The 25849-nt window shown below is 41.2% G+C and overlaps 2 protein-coding genes across 3 annotated transcripts in view; one reads left to right on the plus strand and one right to left on the minus strand.

Annotated features, from left to right (window-relative positions):
• Nucleotides 1–396: 396 nt before the first annotated feature.
• Nucleotides 397–14532, minus strand: n4bp2 (NEDD4 binding protein 2). The gene is made up of 16 exons (XM_042485300.1): nucleotides 14109–14532; nucleotides 11251–12244; nucleotides 10695–10819; nucleotides 10452–10540; nucleotides 10264–10340; nucleotides 9940–10080; nucleotides 5914–8531; nucleotides 5423–5508; nucleotides 4626–4671; nucleotides 4001–4218; nucleotides 3783–3907; nucleotides 3556–3682; nucleotides 2474–2650; nucleotides 2153–2321; nucleotides 830–953; nucleotides 397–718 (listed from the first exon to the last, which is right to left on the minus strand). The coding sequence occupies exons 1-16, from the start codon at nucleotides 14359–14361 to the stop codon at nucleotides 673–675; spliced, it is 5415 nt and encodes a 1804-aa protein (XP_042341234.1). The 5' UTR covers nucleotides 14362–14532; the 3' UTR covers nucleotides 397–672.
• A 1125-nt stretch (nucleotides 14533–15657) lies between these two features.
• Nucleotides 15658–25849, plus strand: part of pds5a (PDS5 cohesin associated factor A) — a 31220-nt gene continuing 21028 nt past the window's right edge. The window contains exons 1-5 of one of the 2 annotated variants that reach the window (XM_042484932.1): nucleotides 15658–15758; nucleotides 16689–16841; nucleotides 24288–24491; nucleotides 25033–25119; nucleotides 25239–25336. In XM_042484932.1, the coding sequence (XP_042340866.1) occupies nucleotides 16728–16841; nucleotides 24288–24491; nucleotides 25033–25119; nucleotides 25239–25336 (503 nt within the window). In that variant the 5' untranslated portion in view covers nucleotides 15658–15758; nucleotides 16689–16727. Of the gene's footprint in view, nucleotides 15759–15908; nucleotides 15985–16688; nucleotides 16842–24287; nucleotides 24492–25032; nucleotides 25120–25238; nucleotides 25337–25849 lie in introns of those variants that run through there. The other variant, XM_042484933.1, reaches the window with a different exon arrangement.

Raw genomic sequence — 25849 nt, forward strand, 5'->3', positions numbered from 1 at the left:
CTCACATTATGTCTCAAACATGACTCCAGATTAGTAAATGCTGATGATTAGCGAGGATTAAGAGCACCTTTTTCAACATAGTGCCTTCAAAAGAGGGATTTTTCTTTAAAAGGCATGAAGATAAATGTAAAGCAAAATGTGCCAAAATATAGAATATTTTTTAAATATAAAATTTACATACATTCTAGCTTTGCAGCTGCATTAAAAGACCTTGTTTGTGTTTCACACCTATGCAGTTATCCAGTTTTCATTAACACAACAGAAAACGTTTTTTTTTTTTTTAAGATCTGAATTAGGATTTTGACTAAAATTAACCTTAATTTAAAGATGATTAATACTGGGATCAATTAATTTTAATTTCTAGTGGGCACATGACTGATGGAGAGAAAGGGAGAGAGAGAGAGACAGAGAGAGAGACAGGGGGGTTAAAAAACTGACAGAAATAGGAAATGAGAAGTGTACTGTATATACTGTAGTGAATGTATATCTGGCATTGTAGAAGGAGAGAGAGAGAGAGAGAGAGACAAAGAGACACGTGTGTGTGTGTGTGTGTGTGTGTGTGTGTGTGTGTGTGTGTGTGTGTGTGTGTGTGTGTGTGTGTGTGTGTGTGTGTGTGTGTGTGTGTTGTCCCCCATAGCAGCTTTAGCTTGAATCCAATAAACCAGGCTCTCGTCACTTCAAAGAGACCAACATGAGACCCGGCTTTGGCTCAGTGAACCTGACAGATGAAGAGATAAAGGAGAGAAGGTGGGTGACAGTGAACATGTTGTGCATGTGTGTTTTGCGTGTGTGTGTGTGTGTGTGTGTGTGTGTGTGTGTGTGTGTGTACCTGTAGTGTTTGTTGGTGAGGTAGTCTATAACAGCGGGGCGGATGCGGGCCACGCCCCCCTGGCTGTGGTTCCCTCTTCCTGTGATGACAGAGAGCTGAGGTCGACACAGACCCTGCTCGTAATCTACACTCAAAGAGGCCAAAGAAGGAAAAAAAAAAAAAAAACACACACACACACACACACACACACACACACACACACACACACACAGAAGACAGTTAGGAGGAGCAATGTGCATAAAGTTTAACAAGGAGACAGAAACACCAACTTCTGCAAATGTATCTAAACATGAAACAGTCACATCCTTAGTTTGACTCTAGACTTGAGGCGCAACACTGCTTTGCTAATCTCTATAGACAAATATCTGCATATGTGTGAAGAATCTGTAGGTGACAAGCTTTTAGTATCAAAAGTGTCCTAGTCTCTTTTTGAGGTGTGTTTGTAGTCCAAGAAGTACTGTACTAACCAATCACTTTTGAACAGGTGTAAGGCCATCCAGTACCTTAAAACTTGATCAAGCTCTTTGACATCCAAGCCTTAATATCTAAAATACAGTTCAAAAGTTAGGCAACATTGAGCTCTATGTGACTGTGATGCCATGCCTCCTGATGACACTGCCTGGGGGTAGCATGTATAAATTAAAAAGTAAAGGTCCTAAGATTGATCCTTGTGGTACACCACAGGTAACCTCATAATGTTTGGAGACATTATTACATAGATATAAAAAACTTTCTTCCACAAAGATATGAGGTGAGCCAGTTTAAAACAATTCCAGACAGGCAGATACATGCACTTGATCTATGTACATGCACTGGCCGCAATGAATCTCAGACCCCATCCGCTAAGTTATTATTATTATTATTATTATTATTATTATTATTATTATTATGTTATTTCTATCTGCTTATAGAGATGTATAATAATGTAATGACTGGCAAACAGAAAATAAAGTCTTGGTCTGGATATCTGCTTGCCACACTGGATCTGCCTGAAATATTGGCCGTCACCCCCAGAGGCTTTATCATCAAAGGACAATAGCCAATGGGCTGCGAGATTACTCTTGCTGTTAGGATTTTTTTTGTGCTTTAGACATAACTATAATGCCAGAGGGCATAAAAACCATCAAAATATAATTTAAATGACAAAAAAAGTGCCAGGAGAGGATCCCCCAGACCCCACAACAGAGGTCTGGTCTAAGCTCTAAATATCTTCCCACGCCCCTGCATACACCTGACCTCTGCTGGGATGCTGTGTCTGGCCCCATTTGAATATCCCTGATGTAAGACTTTCGGACATATATTGTGCAGTATATTATCCTTTACCAGTGGTTTTTTCTTGTAAGACCTTGCCCAGATGCTCTAGGGCTTCATCTACATGCAGCCCATGGAGGTCCAGGATGTTCTTGGGCAGCAGCGAGGAGTTGACCCTCTCAAAAATCTGAGCTGCTGCTCGGTGATTGGCCTCATGCATCAGCTGGCGATGCAGGTGTCCCTATGAAAGATGTGATGCATACTGATGAGTAAGAGGGACACTGAATGATTCTGTTTACATTAATTCAAATGCAGTGTATGTCACCACACCCAGAATTTCAAAATACCTACAAAGTTCTTCATAGTACTACAGTAGGACATTCTGCTCCTCACCTGTTGTGCATAAAATGAGGCCACTTCTTTGCGTCCTTGCCTATAGGCTTCGGCAGCCTTGGAGAAACTCTCGAGCTGTCGTCTCCTCTGCATGCTGGCCTCGGCCCTGAAGTCCTCATACTCTGGATCCTCCGTATCCTGATAGTCCAGTACAGTGGACTCGAGGGGCTTCTGCCTCTGACACATTCAATAAAGGACAGAGTAAAATTACATACTGTAAAAACAATGCACATAGCCACCGTGAAGTCACCCATAGGTTTGCGGACCAAAGAGAGTGGATCTGACTGAGAGGACACTATCGGCAGGCAGTCTTAGTCTTAATAAAATGTAAACAGGTGAGTTATATGAAAATTTATCACCCATACAATTGTCATGAATGTTAAAATTAGCTATAGAGAGAGAAACCGATTCTTAAACCAAGCTGTATCGATTGATTAGTTTATTTAAGTGTCATGCACTTAATTGTGACCAGCCCACATGGGCTTATAAGAAACTGATGATACCAATACAAAAAGGATACAAAGATGCTTGTGAGCCGTTTCTAATACGTCCACAGAAAAAAAAATTATACAATGAGCATTTCATAATGTACAAACCAATAATAGACAGTTATACCAGATGCAGTGTTTTCTGGTGTAATGTCCATGCATTTTATTCATTACAGACCCTAATGCTTTCCCTGCTGACTCTGCCAGTGCCTTCCTTCCCTCTGGAAAAACTCATATTTTAAGTAAAAATAAAACCAGCTGTAAACACATTTATCACTGCTGTAGAATTGGACATTTAATATGGGTACCAACTTTAAGTGATCATTCAATGAGATGCAGTTTTTGGCAGTTAGGCATCATTTTTCAGCTATCGAGGTTGCAGCTTGAGTGAAACATACTAATAACTAACCAGTGATGCTTTCTTGCAGATGCACATTTACAGTGATGTTTCTATTTTTACTGCAGACAAACTCTTACATTTTCTACTTTGTCCTAAATAGCAGCCATAATAGTTAACATGTTTGACATAGTAAATGGAGGTGTACATTTATTCTTTTTCACTGTTTGTTTCTTTTCACTTGTATTAGTGAATACCTTCTCCCTCTCCTTGCTGGCTGCTCTGAGGTGGTCAGAGTGAGGGGCCTCTGGGGCGACCACTGTTTTGACGGGCTCCTCGTCCAGTAGAGAACGAAGAAATAGCACCGTCTGCGTCAGGCTGTAACTACACAAAGAAAAAACACATATACAAGTCAGTCTTGGGTATAGAATAATGCTTGAGCATCTCTGTCAAACAAATCAAAGTGTCAAAGTTGTTTTCTCACTTGTGGTCTCTGAAGATGTCCTGCAGGAAATGCCTGTCGATGGTGGGGAAGAGGGAGTACAGCTGGTCCTCTTTCAGCGGGGTGGCTCCATCACGCCGGTCGAGGTCTGCACGACTTTGTCTGGTCTGAGAGGAGGAGGTTTGGAGAGGGGTTAGAGTGTGAGAGGAGCAACATTATTCCATAATCAAGTCCACAGGTGCAGCAGGTGTATACGTTACCTTCTTCATGTTCTCCTGCAGAGCCTGCTCCTCTTTTATAATATCTCTTAGAGACACATGTGGATGGGACACATTCCAGTGGTCCATGAACGGCATCTGACCACGGGCCTCTGGTTGACTGTCCAGAGACGCATCTGCACTCATTAGGAAATGTGCTGCCTGTGTCCGCTCTTGTGATCCAGTTCTGGCCGCCTTGGACTCACCCCAGTGTGCTGAACCTACACATTTAAAACAAAATGTGAAACAAATGAAGTCATGTCTGAAAAATGTTGTTCCCATTAGCATTTATTTGCTTGACTGGGACAAGACAGATAAACATCTGTAATGTATATGGGACATATCTTGAATCTAGGAATTTAGGATAACACAACATAACAAACATAAAGTTGAAACAGGTTCAAAAGTTAAACAACTAATATGAGAAAACCGTGCTTGTGTTTACATGCAGGTTTCTGTGTGTGACTGTAACACACTATTGATCATTTTCTGAGCAAAGGTATCATTACTTTATGCTCTATGGATTTTAAGTTTGTGTCTAAGATTGTGTGTGTGTGCGCGTGCATGTGTGTGTGTGTGTGTCCATGTGTGTGTGCGTGTGTGTGTGTGTGTCTGTGTGTGAACTTACTTTCCTTAAGCAGGTTAAAGGAAAGAGTTGCTTGTCTCTGCTTTTCCTGTAAAACAGATTTCGAAGTTATTTTAAGACCCACTCACAGTTATCAGACTATCAGGGTGGTACTTTATATTTGCATTGACATAACGAATCAGTCTTTCATCATGTTTAAAAGGAGCCATGTTTCACCCTTTAACCAGAATTGTGAGCTTTTCTTCTAGGTATGCATGTCTACCACAGCCTTACAAACTGTTTTCTAGTTGGTCTGGGTACAATGTATTCATGATAATAAAAACAATATAACCATGATAATAAAAACAATTTATCCATGATAATGCACAATAAACAAACAAGAGGCTGTGTGTCGCAAATCACAGTAAAAACCCAAAAGAGACACATATTCTGAATGTGCTGTAAGTCCAAATAGGGCTCCTGAAAGCTGGATAATATCAGCATGTTGTAAATGGAAAACGCTTAATTTGCATTTGTATTAAAATGGAAATATTTTCATATTCATAAAAATACTTTTAAAAAAATGACTGGTGTGCATGTAAAAGCGGTCACTGCCAAATAAATAACCTACAATATTGCTTTTTTGGCCACTTGGGGGCAGCAGAAAGAATTGTGAACACAACAAAATTGGCATATAGGACAGCTGAACAATGAGCTGAAATTAGCTGTAAAGCTCTATGGAGCTGCAGATTTGGGTGATTCTTCTCTGTAGCTTCATCCCTACAAGCAAACTTTTCACACTGTCATTTGATAAATTGTTTGGATAAATGTACTGATTATAGTGCCTTTAAAGAGCTCACCTGAATGGTTTCCTTCCACTTCTGGTGGAGCAATTTAGCCAGGTTCAGGTCCATCTGCACTGCATAGTCATCAGAGGGGCATGTGCCTGAATATTATGGACCGGAGTGGACATATACCGTTATGATACTTCTGAGTACAAGGGAAGTATAAAAATACTTACTTTTATTGGTCCAGCAATTCCTTTAATGAAAACAATGGCCTCAGTATGTTTCCAACAAGCTCTTCAGGTCATCTAATAGTGTGTTAAAGCTCAGTTCAAATTTGCAGAATCTCAAGGGCTGCACACAATATGTTTTGTAATTTTATAAAACAAACAATAGCACCCACATTATGTAGTGACTGGCCAGTTATGGAGATGTGAAATATGCAAATGTTACTGTCTGCAGTGGAAACACTGAACAGATCTACAGACTAGATGTCTGTATGGGTTACATACCGGTTCTAAGGGGACTATACTGAAAGTGTTTGGTGAAAACATGGCTTTACTTACCTAGGTCTACTCCGACAGGACCGAACAGTTCAGTCAGCTGCAGGGCCAGCTCAGTGGGTAGTTTAAGCTCCACACACTGAATGTCCAAGTGTCTGCTCCTTCTCTCCTCCGTGTGCCTCCTTTCAGTCTTCTTCTCCTCCTCCTTCTGTTTTTGCTCTCTCTCCATCTCCTCCAGCTCGGCCTGCAGCAGCCGGTGAACCTCATCCATACTTGCCATCTCCTCCTCCATCTCGAGTCTTGACTCCTCAATAATCACTCCATCATCTAAGCTCCCACCCCAAGCGCCGTCTTCCAGATCAGATGTCAATTTGTGTTCAGTGTCACCACATCCGTTTCCTTCGTTTGCTGCATGAGGCAGAGTAGGGTCTGTTTGAGGAGAAGCTTTTGAGTTTGAGGTTGTATCTAGATGATCTTTGTCTCTAAATAGAACAGCTGCACCTCCAAAAGAAAGCGCATCATCATTATTGGGGCTCTCATCCGATTCACAGGTTAACTGCTGAGGCGCCTCCTTAAACGCAGTTGGCTCTCCCTTTGGCTGACCTTCAGACTGATGCTCATCTAAGGTGATGCTCATCTTGCCTAAAGCTCCACCCAGATTGGATGTACTTTGCCTATCTCCCCACCCTGCACCATCCTCCTCCTCATCTCTAAAGAACCTCTCTCCAGAGTCCAACAGCAGGTTGGTGGTCCACTCTAGGTCCTGATGGCATTTATCATACAGATCCTCTAAAGTATCAAAGCTAACCAGTTTAAAATGCCGGCTGAGAATGCGCAAACTTTCCAGCCGGTCTTGTGTTGCGCCAAGCTCTTTCTCCTCCACCTGAGTGCCTTTCTCGTGCACCACGCGGTAGGGCACCTCACTATGTCCGCACGGGTGAACTGCGACTGCTGCGGAGACGGCGGAGGACAACTCCGGCACAAAGTGGGAAGAGTCTCCAGACAGTACTGTGATGTCGCTGGGGTGGCTGCCCGCAGCTGCATCGTCAGAAACGTCTTGATGATTGAGGCGCCAAAGAAGAGCGAAGTCTTGAGGTTCTGTCTGGGTGGGGTTGCCTGTGTCTATAAGGGGAAGTGGGGAAGGAGGCTGCAGTTCGTCAGGTTTAGATTCAGTGAACAGGTCAGGTTTAAGGGTAAAGTCAGTGCTACTGTGAGTGATGTTTATACATTGGACTGTGTTGTTAGGACATTCGAGAGGACTCGTTGAAGAATCAGGGCAGTTTTGAGTGAAGGTGAGGGCTAGTTTGCACTGTTTTCCCGATCTTCGACCCTGACGCTGCTTCCTCTCCTGACTGCCTCCACTGAAACCACCACTATCTGCCTCTACAGAGCCCTCACACACAGGACTCTCACTAATGTGACTCCCATCAGCCTCCGCTCTTGTCTCTCTGCCATGCTCTGTGCAATTATTCCTGTCCGAATCAGCATGTGCAGCAGCAGGCTCGGTCACACCTTCGATATTGTCGCTTCCCTCCTCATCATGGCATACATTTGTCTCCACAGTTTTGGAGATACCTAGTGAGTCAGCAGTAGAAGTAGAAAGATTTGTTGGATTGGTTGATTTCAAATCTTCAGACTGTGTTTCTCTGCTAATCTCTAACACAATCTCTGTGGTAGCTCTCGCTTTATTTTCAGTTTTAAATGCCTCCAAATTATCAATCCTCTCCTCTCTGACCTTACAAGAGTCAGCTGCCTTCCAGTCTAACACACAGTCGGGTAATTCACCTCTGCTGCTGTTAGATCTACTGCCGTGGGATTCCTCAATCCTGCCACCTGCCTCCTCATCTTTCTCTAGCTCCTCACCAGAGCTCACGGAAAGAGATGACGAACGGGACGACCCAGCGTGAATGTCAGCTACTCCTGTCTGGATAAGATCAAGAAGCTTCTGAAACTCTGTCACATTAGGTCCTGACTGCACTGTCTTTGGGTTATTTTTAGCTTCTTGAGACAGGCCTTCATCCTCTTTCCCATTTCTGTCTTTATCCCTTTTTCTTCTCCTAACCTGCCGCTGCTCAAGAGACCCTTCACTGGGCCAGTCTCCAATAAAATCCAACATCTCGGGCATTCCCGTCTCTTCCCCATCCCTCGCCATCTCACCCACTTCTGTTTCTTTTGTCATTTCTTTCTCCTTCGCTTTGCTGTCTGACTGGTTTGTGTCTTTCACCAAATCTGCAGGCTCCAACCCCTCAAAAGCAGACCTCCTGCTCGGCCTCTCTCTCCTGACTCTTTGCGCGATAGACTCAGAGAAAGCCACAGGCATTTCATCCCCATGATGATCTTCGCTCATCACGGATTCCACGATGCAGTCGGGGATTCTCTGATCTCCTCTCGGACGGTTCTGCTCTAACTGGGTGTCCAACTCAGAATCCAATTCCCCCAAATCCATGTCGTCATCGACATCAGACATTTCAGCGTTTTCCGAAAGTCTTCCGGTTGGTTGGAAATTGAGGGACTCTGTAGATTTGTGGGTGCCGTCTTCCGGAATTCCCATGTCGCTTGAGCGACCAATAGATGACACGTCGGGGAGGGAGGAATACAGCTGATGGCGGGGTTTCTTACACCCTTCCATCAATCCAGGCTGCCCTACAAGGTCAGGATGAGGTGTTACAGAAGACACCGGCCTAAAGGAAACAAGAGAGATATGAATGGTAAAACTGACATAACTAATAAATGTGCAACATATCAACAATTTGTCTGATTTAGCCCAATGATGTTAGATGATTCATGTTTATGAGATGATCTTAAATGTCATAATTTCCATTTATTTTAACCACAAAGTGTTTCTATTTTTCCTTTATACTAGAATTATCTATTATTTGACAACTATAAAAACAATTTTTCACTTAAAGGAATACTTCACTCATAAAATGATCATGTATGTATGTATGTATATCGAGCGCTAATTCCGCGTTGAGCTGAAATGGTTAAGAAAGCTTTGTTTTTCTTGCGTGCCCCTTTGTTTTTCTTTTTTTTTTAAAGATTATTTTGGGGGCATTTTTGCCTTTATTGGATAGGACAGAGTGACAGTGTGAGAGGGAGAGAGAGGGGGGGCAACATGCAGCAAAGGGTTGGCTCCAGGGTCGAACCCCACGGCCGTTGTGGCAAGGACACTGCCTTCATACATGGGCCGCCTGCTCTTTCCACTGAGCCACCAGACACCCCGAAAAAAAAGGTGAACATTCTTGATGAATTTAAGTCATGGGGGTCTGCTTTTAAAATCAACAAAACTATATAAAAACATCTGTTGGGAAATACTGAGCATACAACTAAATTAATCAAACTTATATTATACTGCACCAGTTGTGTGGGACTTAGATGGATGTTTTGATATGTTTGATGTTGTTAAACATCGACCCCATTTACTTAAATTCATAAAGATTTCTTAAAAGTTTTTGGATTCTTTGGTCATCCAAGATATGCGAGAAAAACAATGTTTTCTTCATCAATTCAACTTAAAGTATACAAATGATCATTTTGTGGGTGAAGTATTTCTTAAAGGTAACAGAGTGATGAACCTGTGGTGGAAAGAAATGAATACATGCCAAATTAAAAAGTAATAATAATAATAATTATTATTATTATTATTTCCATAACAGACATTTACAGTTTAAGTCCCTGCTAGAAAATAGATGTGAATTGAAAATAATCATACAACTGGTACAAATTACTTTTTGTAATTTTTATCAGTTTTATCAATTTAAAGTAAAAATAAAAATACTGTGCATCAATAGTCAACAGTCAGTCAATTCCACTGTGTTTCAGCTGTATAAATGTCTCATATTCACAATTCTAACCCCTCACGCTGAATTAATTCCATCTACACATCAACAAATCAACACATCTTGTGCAGCTTGCAGTTAAGTCAGTGGTAGTTTTGCAGTATTCCACATTGACTTCAAATGTCATTCACAGAATATTGACATGTATTCTTAAATTGCTATGCTTCTCCCCGTTATGCCAGTCACAATCGGGTACATAAATACAAAGAAGCTGACCGTCCTCAGACAAACGCTCATTGGTGAAACTCACTGTGAGCTTGTGTTCTCCACAGGAAGCTGCTGTCTCATCACAGGTATCTGTGAGCCCATGATGGACTGGACTGTGACGAAGCGCTCGTATCCACGTAGCATGCATCGGATCCTTTCCAATGGCACGTTGTGTGTGTTACGCCTGCATAGACATAGACACATAGACACACACACACACACACACACACACACACACACACAGATATTAAGCATAAAACTGAAATACGCATAATTGTCTCCAACATCATCTCGCTCTTAATACGTAAAATAGTAAGTGACATTCTACATTAAAAACAGATGCTGATGTAGTCCCTGTCTCTCTCACCGCTCCAGTTCTCTGGCCTTGTTCTTCCACCAAGTGTCCGGCTCTCTGAACAGCACCTTATATCCATGTTTCAGTGCCTACAACAGAAAGAAAGAAATTTTACAGTTCATAACTATACGGTCCGGTGAAATGTTATGTAACCCCACAACATTTTTGTTTAAGAAACTAAATGCTTCTGTCATACTGACCAGAGCCACATAGGGTTTCATCTCCCAGCCCTGCATGTTGGTGTTGTCAATGATGATGGGGTTGGTGCCCCTTTCAAAAGCCGCCTTGGCTGTGGACAAAGTTGGCACAAGAGAGATAAACCATTTAATTTTTACACACAAAGGAAAACAATAGCAATCAATCACATAGATAACACAATCTTTTCACTCTTGACTCTCCTGCTGCATCACTTCTTATCCCAACTGTGTGTGCGCGTTGTTTACCTTGTTGATGATTCCACTCATGGGCCTCCCCCAGAGCATTGGGGTCAAACTGATATTTTCCATCGCGAGTGAAATAGTCGTCAGTGCTCAGTTTTACTCCACCTGGGTTATGCTCTAACAAGGCTCTTCAGAGAAACACAGAGATAAAAGCAGCCTTCAGGTGATGTAACACAGCTTGTGATTGCAGCAGTAAAAGTCCACGACTTTTGAGCAACGATGTCTGTCACAGAGTTTCTAAATATATCACTGCCATCTTGACAGAAAACTACTTTTTTATATAGTTAATCATCTCACCAATGACATATCGGATCTGTTCTATATGATGTGATGTGGTCTTGTTTGGTAGCTATCTGTTTGGCAAATCATCACTGATAAAACATCTCTGGTTTGAACAGGGGCCCAAGGCACTACACACAGGTTACAAGTGTGTTAATTTTAACAGTACACTGATTGTTGCAAGGTTAAACAGAAAGTATATTTCCAGCGGAAAACTACACACTCGAACAGCATACACTATTAAAGAGTATCGCTAGTTGGAGTATCTCAGCATTCTTACCTTGCCAAGGTCGACTTGCCAGATCCTGGAGCCCCACGTAGCAACACCAGGACCGTCCCTTCCAAACGAAGCCTGCTGTGCTGGGCAGGAGGATATGGAGCAGCAGGCAGGGCCCAGGACTTTGGAATAGTAGCAGAAGGTTTGAGAGGTGCCTGGCTGATGGGGCCATGACTCAGCCAGGGAGAAATAAATCTGGGCTGGCGGGGCCAGTTAGGAGGCGTGTGCGCCACAGGGGTAATAAAGGCTGGCCCCAGGTTTCCATGGATACGGGGAGCAAACACTGGTGCCTGCAGATTCCAGGTTGTCGGCATGCATCCAAGCGGCACCTGATTTGACGCCTTAGATCTTGCTCCTCCGCCGACTGCAGCATTGTCTGACGCTGTGTGTGATGGCTCTAGTTTTTTATACACCTGGAAAGCCGAGGGACGTCCTGAAGCTGCCAGGTCCAAAGGAGGTTTCGGCTTGTCTTCGAGCGTCTCCGCCATCAAATGTGTGAAATCCACCATTGACTGATGCTCTTCAATGCGCTTGTCCTCCCAAGTGCTGAGGTGGTCGAGCGGAGAAGACGTTTCGGAAACATGCTCAGTCAGGCCACCTTCAGATGGCCCGCTAGATCCAGGCTGCAGGCTGGACTGGAGCAGCTCTGGGAGGACCTGTTGTGGGACTGGTGGTGGAGGGAAAGAGGAAAGGTTCATACCAACAGATAAATACTGGCTGCCAGAGTGCTCTTCCTCACCGCATTGTTGTGCGGTTAGTGTCTCTAGCTCCTGATCAATTAGCAGGTCCAGCTCTGCCGTCAGGAGGTTGGGAGAGAGAGGAGAGGAGGGTTGCTGTGATGGTTTAGAGAAGTCCGGGCCTGGTTTGGGTTCAGAGAAGTGACCTGGGCTGAGCAGGGCTGCAGCAGTGCGCTCAAAGCCGGAGACAGGAGACGGTATCGGGGCTGCAACTTCTGCCGCCACAGACAGCTCCAACAGAGAGTCCATCGCATTTTCAACTAAAACACAAACAAAAACCACAGACACAAAGAAAAAGAAAAGAGAGGTTGAATTTTCAAGTCATGATTCAGTGTTTCAAAACATAATTTTGATTGCAGTTGATGGCAATTTGCATTGATGAGCTCACAGTACAATAAAGTAAAAACACTAAAGGTCCAGTATTGTAAAAAGTCAGATTTCAATTTCTTTTTTGACATAAAGCAAAGTAAATGGGCTACATAAAAACTGTCAAAATGCTCAATCCACAGAGAAATGCACACAGTCTGAATAAAGAAACTGTGCTTTTAAACAATCGGTCAGGACCTCTATGAATTTTTGTGATTCCACCCATATACTACTATCTAAAATACACATTTGTTTTCCTGCCCAATTTATTTGTGTATCATGATGTAAAACTATTTTGGAGCAAACAGGAGCTTGAGATGCAGCTGCTAGACAGAGCCATGATCTGTTGGGAGACCAATGACAAGGAAAGTGAAGGAGCATATTTAGAATTAAAAAAAGAAAACATCAGTAAGCATCACGCAATGTGCTTCTTTTAATCTGGTGGGAGGATTTCTCTGTCAAAGTGGAAACATCAAAAATATGATGGGTTATAGTGTGATTTGCATTGCTCGCCCCACTGTTGCTAACTCAAGACCTCTCCATCGTTTGTATTTTGCTTGTTGGAATTTTTTGCAGTGTGTGTGAATGACATCAGCTGACAAGAAGTAAACATTGACTTACTGTTGCCTTGAGATGCAATTCCATTGAAAATCTATCTATTAAGATATTAAGTGCCAAAACAGTGCCATTAAAGTTATTACTCAGGCTGCAAAAAACATGCAGATGTGGAGTACCCAGAAAAACTCATCAATCAGAGCAGACTGGGCTTTTTCAGGAGTGGGTCTCAAAGAGACAGGCACTAAAACTGAGAGTTTCAGACAGAGGGTGATTACAGGTATATTCAGACAGCCAGTATGAGAAAAATACTGTGTTTTTTGAACATTAAAGCATGCAAACATGTTATTTTGAAAACTTAAATAAAGGTATGAGCCTGAAAATGAGCATCATATGGGACCTTTAAAATTGAAAAATAAAGAGTATGCAAAAGAAGCCTTGCTGCAGCAATGCTCTCATCATAAGTCAACTATGATGAGCATCATTTCAAACATACCATTACAATGACAAGAATAACAACCACACAATTGTTGGTTTTGGAGTTAAGGACAGGGGCACCCTCTGAGTAAGTGCTGTTACAGAACCTGGCTGTGCTACTTCTAATACTTCTCAGACTTTTAAAGAACTTTGCTGCCACTCTGCCCCTTATACAGCAAGCATGATAGCGCTTATGCAAAGAAACTGATTTTTTTGTGAGTGTAATTTTGTAAAATATACCTGACCTGGGATCAGTGACTGGGCCATGGTTACATGTTCTCCGTTGTGTCCCCCAGACTTTAAAACTGCCTTTTACTCTTCTATTAGCAATATAGGCAATTTGAACTAGTCTCTGCAGCTTTTGTTTAGTCTACTTCTGTTTCTATTCCACATCACTGTCTTGACAATCAATTGGTGAATCACTTGATGACACTTACTGGTGCTATGCAAGTAAAATGCAGACACAGGGATAGGGACACAGGGACTAGTGGCTCATCTGAACAGGCACAACAGGTGGAGGACTGTGCGTGGGTTGGCCCGCCAAGGAATGCAAGGTGCAGTTTCAGATGACTGCTGATACTGTCAATAATACACATGGGACCTCCACGATACACTAATGCAGTAAAATGCTGTTAGAAATACACTGCTAACAAGCTACACGGCTAACAGGCTAGACATATCTCCACGCAGGAGGCTGGATAACTGGTGTTCCGTATTTGGTGCTACCTTTAAAGTCACACTCGGACAGCACGATGTAAATAACTTCGGGGTCCAGGTGTGAGAACATCTCCTGCATGCTTTTGACGATTTTCTCCTTGTCGGAGCTGGACAGCGAGGTGCTGGAGGGAAAGTTGTTCGCCATGGCTCCGTCAAATCCCTGAGGTAGTCGGTAGTTCGTGTTGTGACCAAGGTTTCCCCCCTCTGGCGGTCCGCCGGGGACTCTAGCCGGGCTCTGGCCGTTTTTCTTCCTCCGAGGCATTCCGTGACCGGGCTGTAGCCGGCGGTTGCTCTCATTAGCGGCTACACGGAGCTAAGTAAGTAGCCGAGGAGCTGCATCGGGGAGTCTCGGAGCTGAAAACATGGTACTGTAGAGTAACCAAAGTGCAGTAACTCAGGGTTATGGTTTCTAACAGCACTCCAAGTGGTGAAAATACATCAGAAAGTGTGAACCGTGCCAAGTCCGCTAGAGAGGTTAACACCGGAAGTCAACATAGTGACTTCAAAATAAAAGCTTGTCCTGACACATGGTCCCTGTTTTTTTGTTGTTGTTTTGTCTATTTGTTGTTGTTTTTTTTAACAAAACAACTACTGTATATATTTCCTCTGAAAAGTAGTTAATTACAACGCAGTAAGTAATTTTTATCAGTAAATTCATCTGGAGTTCCGTCTAGTTTTTAAATTGGTTGATGGAACAACTTTGTGATTTTAAGACATGGTATATGTTAAATACATATGTTAGAGGCTGTTACTGAAGGAAAAAATAATCAATACTTTAGAATTATTTTTTATTAAATTGAACTCCGATTTTATACCACTTTGTGTTTACATATTACGGGTTGTGAGATTACTGTGACCCACACCCCAGTCATTTATTCTTTTTTTTCTGTTCCTGATGATTTAGGAACTTAGTCCTTTTTACAGGTACAGTAGACCCTACCCTATGAATGCACATAAGCAGCTAAACATTGTATATTATGTCAGCTGCTACTTAAACAATGAACCCCAACTAACGGGCGTTAGTTGGGGTTCTTTGCGGTAAATAAGCTTATTCAAATAAAAGCAGATGGTCTGCAGCATTCATCAAATGGGTAAAGTTGAACCACATTTTGATATTGTCAATAACTATCAATTGACCACCAGGTGTCACTATTCTCACATTTCATCACTTTGTGGAGAAAGTTAAATCGTTGAATTCATTTTAATCAAAACGATATAAAGCGATATCAATAGATGTATTAGTAGAAAATAATATTGCCGAACTGCCACTTAAACTACTACAGTTATGATAGTGATTAATATTGATAGATTAATATATTTTCAATTGTTTACCTGGCACCAAACGATTGAAAATTGCACCTCGTATATGTGAATGTAGCCTAGTCCTTAAAATTCACGAAAAAAAGTTGAGCAGTTTGCTAGTTAAATAAAAAATAACCCCACATTGTGGTGAAGGACAGAAGGTGATTTGAGTGCGCGAGCTGTTTGTTTTCTGTCTCCCGCCATGTATTTGGTGCTGCAGTACCTCTGAGAGACCGAGGGGGCGCTCTGCACCCAGCCTCCACACAGACAGCACTGACTGAACGGACAGAGAGCTTTGTGCCGAAAACTAAACCCAACCTGTGTCAGACTAATGAATTAAAACGGCCCACTTGAGAGGTAAATACAAAGGAGGAGACGCTTGGCAAACATCCTGCGGTTTTAGTCGTAGTTGTATACTTCAAAATAGATTCATTTTGCATTTGCTGGGTTGTTAAAAAATCATCTTTGGGGGCAAGTTGGTGGTGAGAGAGGAGGGCTCAGGGCGACGGTAGCAGCCCTTCTTCGCCTGTAAACTAGCGGCAGTACGGAGCGATGCGTTGAAGTTGAAAAAAGACAGTAACAAGTAAATTAGCTTGATTTTTAAACTTCATAAAGTAGTTGCATTTGTTGTAAACCACAGGAACTGGCCACGAGCATCGCTATTTCGGGCAGCAATGATAGGATACTTTACTTCCTCTGTGATTGTCTGTAGCTGGAGATGTGATGGGTACCTCAATAGTTTGCGGCCTAAGTTAGCAAAGTAGGCTAACCAGTGAGCTAGCACGGCTAACGTGCATTAGCCGCTCGCTGCTAGCATTACTTCCCGCAAAATGCTAGCTGTTAGCCATTGATGTTTGCACTGCAACTAGCTAGCTAGCTAATTTGATAACCTGTATGACAGTAGACATACACCGGCTGCTCTTGTGGTGTTATTAAAGTGGTTTTCCAACAACTTAGCGGTTCAAATAGCTGTAAGGTTACCGGAATAGCAATTGAGGTTGTTTCTGTAGCGATACCATGTTTCATGAGAAATTTACGGAAAATATGGAGCTGATGTTTAGCTGGGGGTACTTTAGCATGTGAGCTAATAATATGCACAATGCTGGTTTAATGTTGGCTTTCTGTCTGAAAAGTTTTCGGGATTAGAATATCGTTAAATATACAGGTGCGCTGTTGTAAATTTTAGTGCGCAAAATGTATGATTGGCAAATGAGAATGATGCTTAAAACAAGGTTTTGGTAAGTGCGGTAGCATGGTTGTGTTGAACTTTTGTTTTCTGACCCATAGAGGCCAGTAGAAGACCGTGTGGACCAGATACCAACAAGCATGGAGTTCCCGCAACAGCAGAAACCGGCGGGGGACGGAAAGATCATTTATCCTCCCGGAGTGAAGGAGATTACGGACAAAATCAGCAACGATGAGGTGGTCAAACGGTTGAAGGTATGTTGATGGAGTTTCTTGCTGTCAAGATGCATTTTCTGCCAGCCCCAATCTCATTTATCAGTGTCCAGCCTCTGGCACAATGCCAAAAACCCTCCTAACTTTGTAAACTGCTCCACACTAAGTCATGAGAGGCCTTTCTCCTCCTATGACAGTTTTCCAGTCCCCATTCTTTTCGTTGAGATCCTTCAGTCTGGAATCAACACTCATGTAATTACCACCAGTATTATGTAAATTGTTGTGGTATGATGCCGGGGAATCAGTTGTTCAAAAGTATTCAAGTCTTCAAGTTTATCATTAGTACATTTTATCCCCATGGGACTGAAAGAATGGGATGATCCCTAAATGTCAACACAATAAAAGCAAACATTGCACACTGAAGCTATTTTTACTGCAAATGAACAAAACAGTGAATCATGTTTGGATTTCTTTTTCAAAGAACGATAACATTTTATAACATGTAATATATATAATATATAATATATGTATGTATGTTTATGTATATATAGTTGTTTATAGAACTGTTATATTTAACAGATTTTTTTGTTTACCTAGGGGGCAGATTGGTACAACAATAATGATACTACTCATACTAAATTGTCATTTTGAATATTGATTCTAGCATCAACAGGATCAATTTCCATAATAGAGATTACTCTCTGTCTTCTACATTGTACCTATTTGTGTTTCATAAGGAAAACAGTCTACAAATAATGTCCCATTTCCTCTAATACATCTAGTGCATTTTCTCTTTGCTTCTCCACTGCTGTGTGCACTTTAACAATGTATGGTTGTGCGTGCATAGCGCTCTGTTCCAGTGAGGCTTAGGCAGAAGAAATGTACAGGTATGTAGTAGCCTAGTTTAACTAAAATTTGATTCCAAGTGGATCTTCAGCATTGATTAGTGATACATTTCAAACTGTGATTGTGAACTGTTAGCAGTTATTTAATTCAATTCAATTTTGTTCAAAACTTTATTAAGGACTCAGCTAATTGAGAGGTACATACACAATAAAACAAGAAAAAGAAGTCTTTAGCAGCTCGATTATTCACCTGACACATTGCTTTTACCCATATGTAAGTACATAGGACACTTGTAGTATTAACAAGTATTGGTATCAGTATTGATACCCGCTATTCTAGCTCCATAATAGTTGATATCAGATTGAAACCACATTTTATGGTATCATTTGCACCTAGTACCTAGACAAAACAAGTTGTGACCCTAACTTGATGTGACACTGTTAGGAAGCACTCGCTTGTTTACACATCTACCAGTTATGGAGCAACATTATCGTTCATTTGGAGTCGACTTAAAGTCCAGTTTGCACTTTGTTTAGCTCTGTGTTTGTTCTCTATCAATTCCTGGGAGATATATCTGGCTCATTAGCCTCTAAATGCGCCTCTGTGATCACCAGCTAGTCGCTGTGTCTGTCTGCTGTTGCTTAGCGTACAAAAAAACTGTCAGTGCTGCCAAAAATGACGCAATGAGAGCAGTGAGAGTGAACCAAAACAGTAAAGTTAAGGCTGCTAAACAATGAGCTGAAACTTGCTATAAAAGCTTTGTAAAGAAGAGACAAGCTTCAGATTTAGGAGCTCATTCTCTATGGGTTCATCACTACAAGTGATTCCTTTCACATTTTGTCATATTGTTTTCACATTGACTTTTGAAATATTAGTCGTAAAAATATTGATTATAGTCACTTCAAACATGGGTGTAAAACAGGGCTGGAAGCTAGCATCAGCTGAACACTGGTAAAATATACGCGTGGCTGCTGGATGTGTTTAACTCACCAGCCACAAAACAATTGCAATATTCTTAGTGGCTGATAGATTTTTGAATCCACCAGCCATAGTGGAAGGTGGACAAAACAACTTAATTTCTAACCCTGTTTGACATTCTCACCCTGATATCCACATCTCCACTTACCTTCCATTCAGACCCTCAGCATTTGTGTATCTGTTTTTACGGGGATGTTCTGAATCTTTTTAATCTAATTAGATAGTTTTCTATCTGTCTTTCTGCCATCCTAGAACTGTTTATAGAGCAGCATTGTGACCATAAAGCACACAACCCTTGGCCTTGGCAAGCAGGACAAATGTGTTGAATGGCACGTTGTTGACTTTGCAAGACAGATGTTCACACATCCATTTAACCTCTGCTGTATACTGCTGTGAGTTGGAAAGGCTGACATTAAATGCGTGTGCAGGAACCTAGCCGATTGAAGGAAGAGATTGGAGATTCCTGTTGTACTGCCAGCAGAGCAGTTAGTCAAAAGACGGCTTATTTTTTAAACTTCATGTCCCAGTTATTTACTCACTTTCATCTACACCCAGCCAGTATCATAAGGCATTCTGTGTTTTGGTGGAATGCTTGTGGTAGGTCAAAAAGTGTCGATATAGCACCAGGTAGGTCACAGTTCTCATTTAGTCCTCCCTATTCAAATTAGTACTCATGTCAGTATTATAACAAGAAGCAAGTAAGTCTTTATTTTCTTTTAATTTTTCATGAGTATCAACTAGAATATGTTTGAGCTCAGTGGAAAAAAATCACTTCTTTGTTAGTGGTGCACACACACATATATGCACAAATATATCAGTAGTCTGCAGTTGTTTGGGCTGACAGTGGAAAATTTTGTCATATTGCCCAACCCTACTTTGTGTGCTGCAAAATTCAGAATGCATGGAAGTCGTTAACAATCCTAGACTGTGGCAGAAAGGCATTGAGGACTAAATAATTGCAGAATAGGTATTTTATCTTGTGATAAATCACAAGTCAACTTAGTGAATTTCATTATGTGTTTGTGGTCAAACATCTACGGATGGATTTACATAACAAGCCAAGCTTAATACAGAGCATCATAATTTTTTTTGACTAAATTAAAAGGAAGAATTGGTACTAGGGACTATTCTTTTGAAAACATTTAATAGTGTACACATTTAATTACAGAAGGCAGGAACTCACTGTTGTTTCTTTTGAATTTAAAGTTAAATGTGATAAGTATATGTTTCGCATTATAGGCAAAAAGCAAAATAGTTTTTAATAACATTGAAAAAAAAAATACGAACCCTCATGGCCACTGCAGGAACTCTTCCAGGAAAGTCAACCCAAGTCCAAACCTGCCAACTGCCTGATTGTCAGTGGTGATTTATTAGTTGGTGATGGTTGGTGGGCCCACCCATTCTTCATGGTAGAGGAATGAGGATGAGTGAGAAATTGATCCATACAAGAATCTTGACTGTTATTCTGTATGAGTCTGAGCAATTCACAAATGCGTTTCAGCTGAGCACGAGCCCAAAAATAATGCTCTTTTATTGTTTCCATTGAGAATTGGTAATAATTGAGATTTGAATTCTTACCCAGATAATTAGATTCAAATTAATTTGTAAGATTGCTACCCCGGGAGCGAAACTCTGAATATTAGCTGTGTGTTGGAAAAGGTTTCAACTTTGTATACTTTATAACAATAATTTATCTTGGCTGCTTTCAAACTTCAAATGGAAGCATACAAATAATGCAGTGGATAAACATGGCAAGATAAAGATAGTTCTCCCAGAGCATCAATTTTCATGACTTTGTATATATATAGTTTTGTAGGAATGATGGTATGTTGTATGTATTATAATCAAATGGTAATTGTGGGTCATAGATCACAAGAGTAGTGTATAGTGAATAACTGTCATTCCCTCCCTACATGCAAGTAATGTAATAAAAGAGATTATTTCAGGCACCAACAGCCGTCATCAGAGCTTACATTGCTGGTGAAATAAGTCAAAGAATATTGTTTTATAGTTTGGAAAGTGTACTAGCTAACTGGGCCAACCCAGTGGCAAAGTATTTTTACCAGCACAGACTGGTCATGTACTCTTTGATCTATCAAAGAAAAGCTCTGTGTGCAAAAACAGAAGACACAACACAACATCTGCTTGATCAAACTGTGTTTTGTGGAGATGAATGTTTCAAACCAAATTTATTTCTCACAGGGAAAATCTGTTCATTTCGCTACAAGAATAGTTCAACATTTTAGAAATACCCGTAACCTTGCTGAGAGTTAATGAAAAGATGGAGCCCACTGTTGTTTTTAAACGGTAAATATGTCAAATTGAAGCCACAGCCGTTTGGAATCTCGTCATCACAGTGAGTTTGTGGTGGAGACTCTGCTGATTGCTGACACCATGTAACCTGCAGAGACTTCAGGAAATGACGGTGCCTGGCCATGAAATAATCCCCTGTGTAACCCTCTAAAAAGCTATTACTTGTTATTATCCCTCTTTGGGTTTTGCATGGTTAAAGGGGCTCCATGTGAAATTCAGAGCATATTAGTTATTCAGACACTGTTCTAAACATGAAAATGGCTGAGCCGGTGGCTAACTGCTGACAGTTTGAACTCCATGAACAGCACTAAACAACATTAACAGTGCTGACAGAGTTAATGGTGTTAATCAGGATCTTAATGTCCACAGTAACCACCTTTATAAGAGTGCAAAGCGGCGGCGATGAGCTAGTCAGTGTGATACAAGCACCTGAGTGCATACACGTCTAGACCGGCTTACTTCAACAAACCACAGAGAAGCTCGGATTCCAACATACACAAGCTGGTTCTACACACACATCACACCAAGCGAGTCCCCCCCCCTCCGTATATCTCCTCTGTAATTTTACACAGAACCAAACCTTGGTGGCATCATGACGCTGTGTGCATCGCAACATCCCGCCATCAAAAATAGACATGACGGGTGTGACATTTAACCACAATCTTTTGCCTCTAGCATTACTTATAATCAGTGCATTGGCAACAATAACAAAGACATAACATGACAGTCACCATCGTTTACTTTACTTTCTGTTATATTTCTGCTGATCTCGTCCTCTGAACACAGGGTAAGAAGCTCCCAAATCTCGTCATTTTCCCAGTTTGTGGATATTTATTGCTGCTGTTCTTCTTAGTATTAGCCGCTGTGCTAACAGCTGCTTTTTTAATATCTATTCTTTAATATCGGTGGGTCACACACAAACACGTCGTCAAAATGTCACACCTGTGCCACCTACAGAACAGTTAGGTGGCATAACGGTTTGATACTCCTGCTTTGAACAGGCAGTGTAAATGTAGCTACAGAAGTAGCCTGACTTAATTTACTCCTCAGGACACCAGTACTCCACTGTATCTTTGCATAGCAAATAGTGGTTTGGTGCAATATCAATGATCTGAAGGTCCCATATAGAACCTTTAAAGAATCAAGTTCTTGTTAATCAGTAAGCTTTTGAGGTGCTGATAGGTATGTTTTGTAACCTCTGGACAGAGCCAGGCAAGCTGTTTACCCATTTCCAGTCACTGTGCTAAGCTAACATAACTTGCTCCAACTCCATATTCCCCATACAGATATGAGAGTGGTATCGATCTTCTCATCTAACTTTATTAGTCTATAAGTCTATTTCCCAAAATGGTGAACAATTTATTTGTGGCCTAGACTTGTCTACACCAGTACAACAGCGCTGGTCGCATTAAAATGACTGGGATCCTGGTTCACTCTCTTTTTTCTTTTTTTTTTTTTGTCATGTCATGCTGTTGCCTGTTTGATCACAGCCAGAGGCTTCATACCCTGGTTAACCTGTTTGAATGAAGGAAGAGGGGTAACATGGGATGTTTTTGACTCCACCTCGGGTAGAGGAATGTAATCAGAGCTGTTTGTATGAATTACAGAGTTAAAATGTGGCGTCATTTTGGTTAAACATTAAGCGGAAACACTGTAATTGTTGTTAAATCTCTGTGCATCAACAGCCATTTCAAAACATGTCAAACATATTTTCACAACGAACCTAAAATCTGTCCAAATAAACTACAATACACGTAAGGTGCACACATACCCCACAGCTCTACAGGCCCACTCATTCGCCTCTGTGGAGAGAGCCTTCACCGGCTTGGTTGTGACTATTTCAGCTAAGCTCGGCTGAGGGCTGGAGGACTGTGTGTGTGTGTGTGTGTGTGTGTGTGTGTGTGTGTGTGTGTGTGTGTGTGTGTGTGTGTGTGTGTGTGTGTGTGTGTGTGTGTGTGTGTGTGTGTGTGTGTGTGTGTGTGTGTGTGTGTGTGTAGGAGTGAGTGTTGTGCTCTGCAGTCTGCTGGAGCTATTGGCCCATCCCCCACCCCTGCCGACTGCCTGGCTGTATAGTGAGCTCCACTGCTCTGCTTCACCTCTCTCATATACACACACTCACTCATCACTGTCGTAGAGGAAGTGGTAGTTTAAACTAAAGCATGGCGTCCTAGTGCTTATGCATAACAGCTGAGATGTTTGATAAGATTGATGTGCACGCAATTTCTTGAGACATCAGAGTTTGTAGTTTAACCTAGAAAACTTCATAAGTAAAATATTAAGAATATTATTTCCCCTTTTATTTTGACCATTGGGCCTTATTTGTTTGGTATGATGTAATCCAAATGGACAAAACTAGATGAATAAAATAGACCAAAGGAAGATAGACAACATCACATAAAAGCAGGTCTATAAAGATGGGCTGTAAGAAGTGATTTAAAGGGGTCATAGGTTTTGCTTAACAACATGAAATTTGGATCTAGAAGAGGTAATGTGAAAGGGGCTACAGTTGTATGTGCCTAGTTTCTATTTAAATAAAGTTAGATACAGTTAATTATGACAGCCAGAATCATGTACCACTATCTCAATGGCCTTTTGCAGGTGCTCCCAGTTCACATAAAAGTGCTGCTGTTGAAATTTTGATATTTTAGCTAGAGATGAAAAGAAGCTTTGAATCAGTCAATCAATCAGTCAGACTTTATTTGTATAGCACTTTTCATAGAAATGAACTGTAACATAAAGTGCTTCATACAATAACCTGCCCCCCCAATGCACACACTCACACACAAACATGCAAGCATGTGAATAAAAAAGAAGAAAAGAAATAGCACTCATTAAAACCAGGAACTGAGGAAATGCCACCATAAGTGAGGAAACACCAGAGGCAGGATAAAACCAATAATCAGATAGATTAAAAGTAAACAAATAAATAGATTGATAAATAACACGATAATAGCATTAAAAATAAATAAATAAATAGATGAGTAAATAAGTAAAATACTCAAACTGTAAATAAGAGGTAAATTAAAGGATAAAAGCACTAAGTAAAATAATGAATACATATGGTAAAAATAATACAGTGACAAAGAAAGAAAGTAATGAAACTGTAAAACAGACTTAAATATATATAAATAATAATATATTCCTATATTCAAAGATACCTCACTCCACGGAGCATCTCGTCTTCATCATAATACACTAGACAAGCGCTACAGAAAACGGTCAAAAAAAAAGTTGTGATGCAGACTTTTTTTTTCTTAATGTCAAATATTCAAATTGCCTTATTCATTTTGACTAAAGCCTGCCCAAAATGTTTCCCCTCTCACCCTCGTCCTTTGTGGCTCTGCTCCACAGATGGTTGTGAAAACCTACATGGACATGGACCAAGACTCTGAAGAGGAGAAGCAGCAGTACCTCGGCCTGGCGCTCCACCTGGCCTCAGAGTTCTTCCTCAGGAACCCCAATAAAGACGTGAGGTTACTGGTGGCCTGCTGTCTGGCTGACATCTTCAGGATCTATGCTCCAGAGGCCCCCTACACCTCCCACGACAAACTCAAGGTTAGGAGCCGTCCCTGGGTAACTGTGCAATCCTCCATCAAGCAGCAGCGTTTTTTTCAGTGTTGCTCGTTACACCAGTTGCAGAGATTTTCATGTAGATTTTATGTGCCATAGTTAATTAACAAGGACATGAACATAAAAGGAAAAAGTAATTCTATTATGTTATAAAATGATTTTATAGCTACCTCTCTAAGTCATTAGTCTCCAATTCATTCAGGCTCATCTTTTGGCAGTGCCATGAAAAAATGCAATAAAAAATGGTTTTATTGTACAAATGGGCAGTAGTAAGAGACATTTGTAAGTTTGCTGCGGGATTTCCATATCAAAGTGGCATCTACATCTAACAAGTGTTTCAAAATCACAGCGAGATTTCTAACGTTGAGGTGAATGTTGGCTGACATCGTGATTAACTTTGTCTGTGCTTGTTCTGATCAAATCAGCTATGCTAAGAGCTTGCCAAGAACTTTCTTTTCTTTTCCAAGCACTCACCAATACTAACATGAAAACAATAAACTCCATTGGTTTCCTGTCTCATCTCCAGGACATCTTCCTGTTCATCACCAGACAGCTGAAGGGACTGGAAGACACAAAGAGCCCTCAGTTCAACAGATACTTCTACCTGCTGGAGGTGAGACACTTATTGTATAGAAAACACCAGGACCTAAACTTGTGTTTTGTTGATTGTGCAAGGAAACAGCAAAACGAGCAGCTGGTGACGGAATAACTTGTCGTCGTGTGTTTCTCTAGAACCTGGCGTGGGTGAAATCATACAACATATGCTTTGAACTGGAGGACTGCAACGAGATCTTCATCCAGCTTTTCAAAACACTCTTTTCTGTCATCAAGTAAGGCAATTGTTATTTGCTGCTGTGTTCTTTTGTGTGAAATCTCTCTATATTTTATAATCAGGGTTAGGGAGTAACGAAATAAAAGTAACTAAAGCCGGTTTTACCTAGAGATCACACTATAGGGCCATAACCAAGTCCCCCCTTTATACGACCCCTGCATTTTTACACAGAATCAAACAATGGAGGCCTCGTGCCACGCAATCAAAAGAGCCATGACAGGCGTGACATTAAACACATGCTCACGTGCCTCTTGCGTGACATATAATATACACGGCAGCAGAGCTCTATAAACAATAACAAAACCATGTCAGTGGTAGTCATTAATCTTCTCTCTTATATGACAACTGATCTTGTTCTCTGCTCGGAGGATAAGGAGCTCCTGAATCTCATTGTTATACTAGTTTGGGGACATTTACAGCCGCTGTTTTTCTTCTTTTTATTAGCCGCCATGCTATCAGCTGCTATGTAAATCTCCCACGGTGGGTCGCACACATAAACACCTCATCAAAA

The sequence above is a fragment of the Plectropomus leopardus genome, chromosome 4 (genome assembly GCF_008729295.1).
Source record: "Plectropomus leopardus isolate mb chromosome 4, YSFRI_Pleo_2.0, whole genome shotgun sequence".
Lineage (NCBI taxonomy): Eukaryota > Metazoa > Chordata > Actinopteri > Perciformes > Serranidae > Plectropomus > Plectropomus leopardus.